Here is a 10,745-nt window from a genome sequence, read left to right as displayed (position 1 = left end):
GGCAACATTTGAATTAATTTCCACTTGGAATGGACGGAAGTATTTTTTACATTTATTGACAAGTGAATAATTTCATTTTTTTCCGAAAACATGTGTCACCAGCAGGATTCGAACCCGTATCGTTTGATTTGCTAAAGTGTAATTGTCAACCTCAGCTACGGCGGCACAAAAAGTATGGTGTGAAATTAACTATTAAATATTTTCATAATTTTGCATGATGCTTAAAAGCTCAAAATAATATTATATAATTTGTGTTAGAGCAGGTTACCTACAACAATGTTCCTATTTATAGCAATTAGATAAACCTTTTGCGAGAGAAAAACAAATAAGGTAATATAAATAGCCCTTCTTCGGGGCTCTATATTTCCTATTATTCCCGTCAGCATGTATTAACAGTGTGCATGCGATGAATACTAACCCAACGAAAGCCCAAAGAAATTACGAAGAGCCGTGTACCATGCATTGTAAATGTCAGCTCGCGACGGAGCGTTGCATTTGCAACAGCGGCAGAGGACGCATTCCCCGTGCATCACGCAAGGGCGACTCATGCAGTAGAAATACAGACAACAAAGAGTTCTGGTGTATTTTACAAATAGTATTTTCAACAAAAGAATATTTTGTCAAAGTGTAAAAGTAGGGATGAGTTTTAAGCAGGGAATTATACTCGTAACTCTCCATTCCTTAAAAATAATGGGCCTCGGCCCCTGCAGGGCCTCTGCTCCATTATTTTGAAGAAATGGAGAGTTACTCGGACATTTCCCTCTACGTTACCCTTCCTTGCACAACATGGAGTGGGGTTCGGTCAGTGATAGTGATGCCACCCAGCACCATAACCGATCCCGTAGGCTACACATGTTGCAGACGCCGCATCGCTAGTTCTTACACAAACAATGAATTAAATAAAGTAAATCAAAACTGTATGACTCAAGACGATTGACAGAAATATCACACAGAGATTGATATACCTTCTTTAAAAGTAAGAGGCGCCTACCGGGATCGAGTGGTCAGGCTCGCTGACTTGGTTAATGCATATCGTCGTATCCCAATTGTGTGGATTGATGGGCATGATGTCAATCAACGGATTGTCTGGTCCAGACTCGATTATTTACAGACCGCAGTCATATAGTTGGAATATTGCTGAGTGCGGCGTTATACAACAAACAAACAAATTGCTACTAAGCCATCCCTGTACAGTGGAGCATGGAATGCACGTGCACTTACATGGGATGTCCATGGATTACCACTGTCCACACAATCCTGGTCTACCAATTTGATGATCTATGGTGAGTAATATCAACGTTTGTCATCATGCATTCACATAACAGGTTTTAATATTCATATATCATCGACAGTCTATTCTGTGCCTGTGCGTTTAAACGCAGTTGGCTGTGCAGACTTAGACCACCTGCATACGATGATCGTGGGTTCGAATCCTAGATTACCCTACATTATTATCCTTGGTTTGTTCAAACCATACCCGTCCTCCTGGTTCCTCACCAATGGTGTAAACTGCCAAGGCCACTTTGGGCTTTCCTCCGATATCAAGCTGACACAAGCATATTTGGACATTGCTAATAGGTCAAATTTGCAACCAAGTTTTAAGAGCTGCAATGCATCATGCAGGGTTAGCTTCCTTTGCCATGTCGGGATCTGCAGATTTTTGTTTCGACTCGTAGAGTCGTCCTGATGAAGATCATTTGCTGATCAGAACAGGTCAAGCTGTCTATCGAACGGTATGCAGCCTCTATATCTGCTGGTTGTAATTAGAAGAAAACTGGCGAATGGTTATGTATACGAATCGGATCAGCCGTGTTATGTTCAGTGATATGATGTGGAACAGGTTGAGATGATAAATTTTGAACATATTAAATGACTTATATTTCATTATTTCATTTGCCTACCCATGAGGATTCAGGGGGAGAATAGGCCCCCAGTTCCCCATTCTTGTACTGGACAACTAAAGGGGACCAGACTCTGTGCCGGGATCATCGCTGCTCGTGTTTCCAGTCACTGGATTATCTGGTCCAGGTAATGACTTTGTAAAGGCCGCCATGGTATGACTGGAAGCCTGCTGATGGTGGCATTGAACGTCACTCAATCATTTATTCAGTTAGACTTCGACAGTGTAGTTTAGATTTCTAATAGAATTCAAAATAAACACGTTCAATTTTAGAGTTTAGTTATTGAATATATGTATGGGTCGTGTCATTTTGCTGTGAAAGCCAAGTCACATACATGTATGATATATGCTCGGGTTTTTATTTGTACCAGTGCGTCCTTTCGTCAAACAATGCACTCTTCAATACTTACTCAGCAATCACACTCAAACTATAGAGGAAGCGACACTAAATATTAACACACCCATAAATGGAGAGATATGTAGTGCACACGAATTATCTTGTATTAGTTGATTATTTCCATTTATTGTATACTGTTTGTTTGTTTGTTTGTTTGCTTGTTTGTTTCATAAGCTATATGACGGCGGTCTGTAGATAATCGAGTCTGGACCAGACAATCCAGTGATTGATATCATGAACATCGATCCACGCAATTGGGATCGATGACAGGCATCAACCAAATCAACGAGTATGACCACCCAACCCTGTTAGTCGCCTTAAGGCAAGCATGGGTTCCTCATAGTATACTGACAAAGAAACTGCATCATCTTTTTATTATAACAAGATTATATTTTAAGTCATTACGAATCATCAGAGTAACACGGGGAACTTTAACCCTGTCATTGATTAAGGCTCAAATGCACCAATTGGATTGTATTAGTGGGCAACATCAAACATGAAAAATCAAACACACAAGCAGCTTTGCAAGAGTCAATAAAAGGATGTAAACGAGGGTGTATGTAAAGCGAAGCAACTCCGGCCGTACTCTATACAGCCCGAAGTGAAGTAAAAGCAGCTCTGCTGATGTAATAAATAAACAGCCTGTTTCATTCAGGTTTCTCGATGGCTGAAACTTGAATTCTGTGATGATGCTGACAGAATTAAATAAATCTGATATAAATGTAATGGGGTGGCATAACAAATTATAGTACATACAAATTTCCATTTTAGTGACTCCGCCGTGGTTTTGGCGAATCGTGATCGGGACGATATTATATTATATTTCACGCTCATATATATATATTTAAGATAATTGTAACTGCTAACATCTCACATGGGGTACCCGTATTCAGTTTGTTCACATGTATTTACAGCATACACTTGGATTTTTAGAATAAAATAGCACCAAGTATATGAATTTATTCACCATGTCAGTGTAAATTTTAACATTTGATTATCTTTATTATTAAAAATTATTTCATACCTGTGATAGTTCCACAATCATTTTCCCCTGTGCTTGTAGCTGTCAGTGGAGTGTAAAACACCTCCTGTGGAGAATCTGAAATATATAAGTTGTGAGTGCACTAAAATATTTGTATTGAAGATTTTGCTTAATTGTGCCTGACCGTTAAGTGCATCGATAAATCTCAAATATTTCTTTTGTATGCATGTGTTCATTTATAATACATTTAATATGTAAGGGGAATTTGCCAATATGCAGGAGGTATTAGTTTTTGAATATGGCAATATTTAGTTTATTAACATCTTCAAAACAAAGAAATAAATGAGTTTGAAGTATTATTTACCAAACATTAATGCCTGTGTAGCTTCTTCAGCTTCATCAGCTACTGAAGGAATCATGCTGAACACTGTTAAATAAAAAAAACATATTTTTCATTGGTGTTATCATAACAAATACTGTCAATATGTCCTAAATATACCATCAAATACCCATAAAACTTGATTAAGTTACATTCTTTATTGACTTTAATACACATGTACATGAATCCCAAGAAGGAAGTGTCATCATTACCAGGTGTTTCCATGCCTCCTGAGATCCCCTCAGTAGCACAGGATGGAATCAGTTGTAGAATCTATTTAAAGAAGGAATTGGTGGCTATATTACTATAATAATAGTTTATTTTAAAATGTGTAATACACAATTAGTTTTTCATGAATTATGTCTATTGTCACACAAACTCAATATGTTTCAAACCATTTTACTTTATCAGGTACATATTGAAACATTTTGTTTGTAGGCTTCATGCTGTCATGAATCTATGTTAATTATTTACCCTCTTTTCAGTTGCAGTTAGGTCATCTGGGGGTGGTCCACCACCAGTCCTCCTAGCATTCAGCCTCCTGGCTGACTCTGCCTTCTTCACACATCCATTCATGTCCATCCATTTCTTACGTACTTCATCCTTATTCCGGGTTATGTCACCAGTGTCATTTAGTCTGATATTTAAAATTATTATCATTATTATTTTATATTATTATGATTAGTAATGGTGTCATTTGTGAAAATTATTTGAAATTGGTATCTTTATTTAGAAATACGACTGTACTGTGTTAAATTCGTGTAAGATGTTAATTTATTTGTTCATCATGAAAAAAACTGGCAAGATTGATGATGTGGTTTTGAGGAACAATCACTCACCCACTCTCCTGTTCTTTCATATTTGATCATTATGCCATGATCATTAACAGTGAGAGGTTAATAAAATTTTGAAGTGAAGTGGTGGTTCGTAGTTGTTTATGTCATAAAGTGAAACCAAACAAATGAAAATAATCTGACCTTATTTAACTATCATTACATTATGTAATCCAGTATAGATCCACTTCTCTCAATAAACCTTTCCCCCCATTTCCAATTTGTTACATTCTACCTCACATTTTATGACCCTTGAAACACATGACAAATTCTTGTTACGTTTTTGAACATTCTGGGAAACAAATATGTAAGTTGAAATAAATAAAGAAATGAATATATAGTGGAATGTCCCCCTGGTTTCATGGGTGAAAATCATAGACTCACTTTTATATTTTATGAGAGTTTCATTTTAAGGTTTCATCAGAATAAAAGGCGCTTGCTTCGTGGTGATATCTTTCCAAATCTTCTTCTTTGTATTATTTGTCACTGTATTTGTAAAGGCCGAATTCAGCGTGTCAAAATTACTTTCCACGCCTGACACAATGATATCTATGTCAGCCGAGGAGAAGTGTCTCTTTCTTTTCTTCAGTCCAGAAGCGTCCATAATATATATCTTAAGGTCGTCTGCCGCTACGAAGGGGAACAACTCTAATATTACAATCTTCCGTGTTTCCACACAAGAGAGTTACTATTTTTGCCGATGCAGCTTGTTGTCGCTGGATTCAAACCCTCACACTTGACAGCTATAGATGGAACTTTGATGTGTAACAGACTATCATTAAACTCGAACAGGTTTGTAGTTATCTATACTCACCATATGAGCTTTTATTTCATTCATGTTTAGCATCTGGCTCTTTTTTGATAAAAAATTAACAGGTGCGCTTCAATTTCCGGTTTGAATTGTATAGCGTTGCTATGCAAGTTAGGATGTCGTAAATCGTAATCTCATTCTTATCTTAAGAGGGGTTTACGACGGGCTTACGATGCCTTTGTGAAACGGTCGTAAGACATGTCATTAGGACATCCTAAACTAGGTCGCAGCAGTTAGGAGGTCGTAGCGCTAAGAGGCTTTCGTGAAACGGCACCCAGATCCGTGGACCCTGACAAGGGCGTTTCCAGCATTTTTATTGAAATATCAAAATCCTCACTCAATGAGGGGTGGGGGGATTATCTACAACTTGCTACATTTGGTTTTCAAAAGAGGGGTGCTAAGTCACTGATATACCATGCCGCAGTTTAACATGGATACCCCACTCAGACACAGTATACTGTCTCAAAGATCCGGGTTAGAAGACGTCTCAAAATATACCGCGTTGTCGCATTGTCGCGCTTTGGTTAATATTGACACCTTTTGCTTGTTTTTGTAAGGTCGACAAAACGACAATGGGACAACGCGACAGTGGCCCTTCTAGTATTCCATAGAAAACGTTTTATTACTGACTTACTTTCCTCTTATACCATGACAATATAATAATATTGTTTACTGAAGCGTTAAAACCACTCACTCACTCACTCTTTCCACTTTTCTGCTCAGCCATGAAAATCCGGGATAGAATAGGTGTTCAGCAACCAATGCTTGCCATAAAAGACTACGCTTGTCGTAAGAGGCGACTAGCGGGATCGGGTGGCCGCGTTCGGGTGGCCGCGTTCGCTGACTTGGTTGATACATGTCATCACATCACAACTGCGTGGATCGATGCTCATGATATCAATCACTGGATTGTCTGGTCCAGACCGCCGTCGTATTGCTGGAATATTGCTGATTGCGACAAACAAACCTCACTCACTCACTCACTATAATTAACGATCAGAAGTCAGAAAAAACACCTTCATATGGTATGTTTATTCATGTTTGTGTATCAGTGTACACTGCTAAGGGCATTGGAATGCCAGCTTCATGAATTGACGTGTGTGAGCATTCCTCCATAACTTAAACATGCTGCTCTTCTCAGCGGAATGCTTATTGTTGCGCTGTCATAAGCATCCATCCAGACCTGGTCTCCTTGGTTCAAGTGTGTAGAAGTGGTGATGGATGCTACGCCATATTGCTGCCCAGTGATAAAACCACGAGCAATCATCGTGCTTTCTCTAAAGATACGGTGTTCCATGCTGACGCTAGATATTACCATCACAAGAGGTATGTGCCAGATACGGTGGCCGTGAATATGCCAGTAGCCTTGTTATAAGCATTCCCCTTGTTATATGAGACGGTGTCAAATGTCAAAGGCGTTCCTCCAATTTGGTTGATGTCTGACTCAAGGAAAACGCTGTACGCCACGTCGGTTGCTTTATTATTTTTTTTGAAAATTGAAAACGTATATGTATAAATTTCGATGTAGGAGTACCGCTCTATTAACTATGCTTTTTGAAAATTGATTGAAATGGTTCTGTCAATAGGATTTACTGGAGATTATGATAGGTACTATTTGTTCAAAGGAGACACTATTGCTGTGTTGAGAGAAGTCATTCACTGCCAGGTTGACATAACATGGGTTAATTATGTGAATGTGTGAATGTAATTATCACTATTGGAGATGAACCGTAACGACATTTCAGATTAGACATTTTCAGATTATCTTTCAGACCTATTCGAAAAATAGAACTTTTGAATCAAACAGTTTAGTAACATTGGTTATGCTAAGATTGATTCATGTACGAACGTTTATCATACTGTCACATGTGTAATTACAAATACTTTAATAATTAGTGTTCAAAAGATAACTAAACTGATATGGCTATGTCTAAATCCAGAGGGGCCACGGATGGCCCAGTCGTCTGAGGCGCCGTGATTCGCTGTGCAGAGTTGCGTCCCTTGGGCACGCCAAAAACCTATGATTGTGGGTTCTAATACCCGGTTCACCCTGATTGTGTTTCTGGGTTTGTCAGCACCATACCCGTGCTCGTGGGTTTCACCGAAGTGGTAAACATCTGAGACCTGCATCACTTCGGGCTTTCCTCCCACATTAACCTGACACGCCGCGATATTACTGTAATACTGTTAAAAGCGGCGTTAAACCAAGCTCAGTCACTCACTCACTCTCACACTAAATAGAGACGAAACTTGTATAAATGGATCACTGAAAATCAGTGATGAAAAGGGGTGTGACGAAAAGGGTTAACTGTGTTAAACACAACCTCACGCACTAACGGGATCGGGTGGTCAGGCTCGGTTGATGCATGTCATCGTATCCCAATTGCGTTGATTGATGCTCATGTTGTCAATCACAGGATTGTCAGGTCCAGACTCGATTATTTAAAGACCGCTTGAATAGTGCTGAGTGCAGCGTTAAACAACAAACACACATACAAACATGCAAACACTCACTATTGTTAATGATAAGCAGAGAGAAAACAACAATTGAATAAAACATATGTATTCATGTACAGGTAACAGTGTACAATGCGCTGACACTGAAATCCCAGCTCCATTAATCAGCATGTATGAGCGTTCCTCCATAACTTGAAAGTGCGCGTCCCCTCAGAGGAATGGTGTTTGTACTGATGTGAGCATGCATCCAGACCTGATCTCCTTGGTCCAGATGGGTAGTAGTTGTGGTGGATGCTACGCCATACATCTTTCCCTCGATGTAACCCTGACCAAACATCGTGTCTCCTTTAAAGATGCGGATAGCCATAAAGGCGCTAGATCTTACCATCACGTTTGCCCAGAAGACATATGTGCCAGACACGGGAGTTGTGAATATACCTGTAGCCTTGCTGTAAGCATCACCTTTGTTGTACAGCACGGTGTCAAATGTAAGAGGCTTCTTTACAATCTGGTCGATGTCTGTCTGTAGGGACACGCTGTATGCTACGTCAGTTGCTTGAGCCGCTGAAAACAAAGTATTTTTGCTATTTAGCAGTCTAGTTCATCCTTGAATCTCAAAACTTGTTTAGGGTTCAAACGAATATTGTTAATTGGTTGAATGTATCTTATGTACATAGAATGTATCTGATACGCACTAAATATATTTTTGTTAATGTAATATTCATAATATTCATATCTACATTTACGTGAATTCCCCCAATGCTGTAATAGTCAAAGTTATGAGGAACGTGTTTGATGATATTCGTGGTTTAGATGTATCTGATGCGGACATGTCCTCAAGAACGATGGCATTACATCCATAAATATAAATGTGAAAGTTTGTCTGTCTACACTGATCAAGGAAACGGTCTGAGGTCTTGAGGTTGCTACATAAGAACAGGCACACACCTTCCGCTCCCTGGGCAGACGCTCTATCCACCAGGCTGCCGCTGTACAAAGCGATCATAGAGCTGTGATCGTAACTCCCCGGCCTTAACATAGTGAGTAAGTGAGTTTGATTTTACGCCGTTTTTATCAATATTCCAGCAATATCACGGCGGGGAAAATGGGCTTCTCACATTGAACCCATGTCCGGAATCGAACCCGGGTCTTCAGCGTGACGACCGCCCCACCTCAAAATAGACCTACGATAGCTGTAGCGCTAAGGTTGTTTTGCAAAACGGCACCAAGACCACGGTTGCGAACCATGACTGCAATGATTACTGTAAGAAATGTCACCGTATCACAAGGTAAGCTTCGACTTATGTACAGGTTTACTTTATTGCATCACCGTTCATACCTGCAGACGATTTTATCCATTTCCAACAAATAGTACTTTCGGATAGTTCTCAGAAATTTCACTCTGGTCAGTCCATGCGATTCTAACGGGTCAACATTTCCATACTTACCAAGTGATCGTGTAATATTGGCCAGCAATGCGTCTTTGTCCCGTAGAGCAGATTTCATTGATTCTTGCATTGATGCCATGGTCTTCAGTTCTGTTGACATGATAGCCACAGTGCGTTCCAGTCGTAGCATGTTGTTGAACAAACTGTCTACAATACTACTCGGTCTCTTGTCATCTTCAGGGATGCTGGTGGCACAGGCAGCAAGAACAAATAACCACGACACAAACAGACAATGCATCATGATCACTGCTCATGAAAAGTGTCACACTGCAGATAGACGTGGTTTATAACCTAGTTTGAACGCGTCAGTGTAATTGTGGATATCATTCTTCCGTTTTCACAATGACGTGCATCCGGCATTAGTGCCTCTTCCTCTTTAGAATTGATTTAACACTTGAAATATATGTAAAGTGGAAGTGTCACTACTCAAACATATCTGATTTCATGACATACTTAACCCGACTTTCCGTGATCCACAGGACAGCCACAGCTACAATCTGGTCGCAAAGTAAGACACTCCAGCACTGAAAGGACTTCTTGTTTCAAAGTTTCAGTTTACTGGTTTTGATAATGACTAATTTGAAGACAGGGTAGAGATACCTGATGCAGTTCGGTTCTTTCACAGAAATATTTCCCTTTACGCCAAATGCAATGTGTTTCTTCGGATAATCAAGACTGGTTATTCTCTTGTACTGGCGTTTTATATTTACAATGATTGTTTAGTTGTTATGAACTTGTTGCGGAATGTACTGTTTCGTTGCGATTCTTTTATATGGACACGCACGTGTCAAACTCCTCTTAATGGTGGTGGAGTAGCCAGCCGTTTGTCATTCTGAAGGTCCAGGTTCGATTCCCAACATGGGTATATTGTATGAGACCCATTTCTGGTATCCGTCACACTGACACTGCTGGAATATTGCTAAACGCAGAGATAGAACATTCTCAATTATTCGTTCTGTGATTCATTTGATATGTCCGACATATAACCCACATTACCCAGGAAACTCAACAATGCACTGTGCCAAGTACTTTCAGTTAGGAAATTATAATGGAACCCGTGATTTTTGGAGAATATTTAGAAAATAGTTTTAATACACCACCCACTTGTCATACATATGGGGAAACGATTTATACTATTACATAATTATTATATCCCCTTTGTGAAAGAGTAATCGGTCACTTTTATTACATTTATATGTACCTACGTTGACATATAATTCCATTGAAGCTTTAAAAGTGAATAAATATATATATAACGCGCTTAATTTATTTTCCTATTGCAGTTCAGTACACTTGTTCCATCTATCAGGTCCGTTATCCAGTCAAATCCTGTCCGTCAACCCGTTCGATGATGTAAGAGGCTCGTCATGGTGGGTGTGGTAGAAGCTCGTCAAGGTGGATGGGTAGAAGCTCGTCATGGTGGATGGGAAGAAGCTCGACAAGGTCGATGGGGCAGAAGCTCGACAAGGTCGATGGGGTGGAAGCTCGACATGGTCGATGGGGTAGAAGCTCGACAAGGTCGATGGGGTAGAAGCTCG

General features: G+C 39.7%; 2 protein-coding genes across 2 annotated transcripts; both read right to left on the bottom strand.

Moving 5' to 3' along the window:
• Positions 1-1,615: 1,615 nt before the first annotated feature.
• LOC139466017 (myb-related transcription factor, partner of profilin-like) lies at positions 1,616-5,095 on the bottom strand. Its single transcript, XM_071248033.1, has 6 exons — positions 4,932-5,095; positions 4,133-4,295; positions 3,871-3,931; positions 3,644-3,706; positions 3,322-3,396; positions 1,616-1,683 (listed from the first exon to the last, which is right to left on the bottom strand). Exons 1-6 carry the CDS (start codon positions 5,093-5,095, stop codon positions 1,616-1,618), a joined length of 594 nt encoding a protein of 197 aa, XP_071104134.1.
• A 2,754-nt stretch (positions 5,096-7,849) lies between these two features.
• LOC139465210 (heavy metal-binding protein HIP-like) lies at positions 7,850-9,487 on the bottom strand. Its single transcript, XM_071246877.1, has 2 exons — positions 9,208-9,487; positions 7,850-8,323 (listed from the first exon to the last, which is right to left on the bottom strand). Exons 1-2 carry the CDS (start codon positions 9,446-9,448, stop codon positions 7,920-7,922), a joined length of 645 nt encoding a protein of 214 aa, XP_071102978.1. The 5' UTR covers positions 9,449-9,487; the 3' UTR covers positions 7,850-7,919.
• Positions 9,488-10,745: the final 1,258 nt, after the last annotated feature.

Source organism: Haliotis cracherodii, unplaced genomic scaffold (assembly GCF_022045235.1).
Source record: "Haliotis cracherodii isolate W230 unplaced genomic scaffold, xgHalCrac1.p SCAF_18, whole genome shotgun sequence".
NCBI lineage: Eukaryota > Metazoa > Mollusca > Gastropoda > Lepetellida > Haliotidae > Haliotis > Haliotis cracherodii.
This window is presented reverse-complemented; position numbering and strand designations above follow the sequence as displayed.

Coding starts and splice junctions, on each gene's coding strand:
- LOC139466017 (XM_071248033.1), bottom strand. CDS start 5,095: ATGGACGCTTCTGGACTGAAGAAAAGAAAGAGACACTTCTCCTCGGCT. Junction 3,707..3,870: donor AGGAGGCATGGAAACACCTG/GTAATGATGACA, acceptor TTTATTTAACAG/TGTTCAGCATGATTCCTTCA. Junction 3,397..3,643: donor TACACAGGCATTAATGTTTG/GTAAATAATACT, acceptor TATATATTTCAG/ATTCTCCACAGGAGGTGTTT.
- LOC139465210 (XM_071246877.1), bottom strand. CDS start 9,448: ATGATGCATTGTCTGTTTGTGTCGTGGTTATTTGTTCTTGCTGCCTGT. Junction 8,324..9,207: donor CAATATTACACGATCACTTG/GTAAGTATGGAA, acceptor CTTTGTTTTCAG/CGGCTCAAGCAACTGACGTA.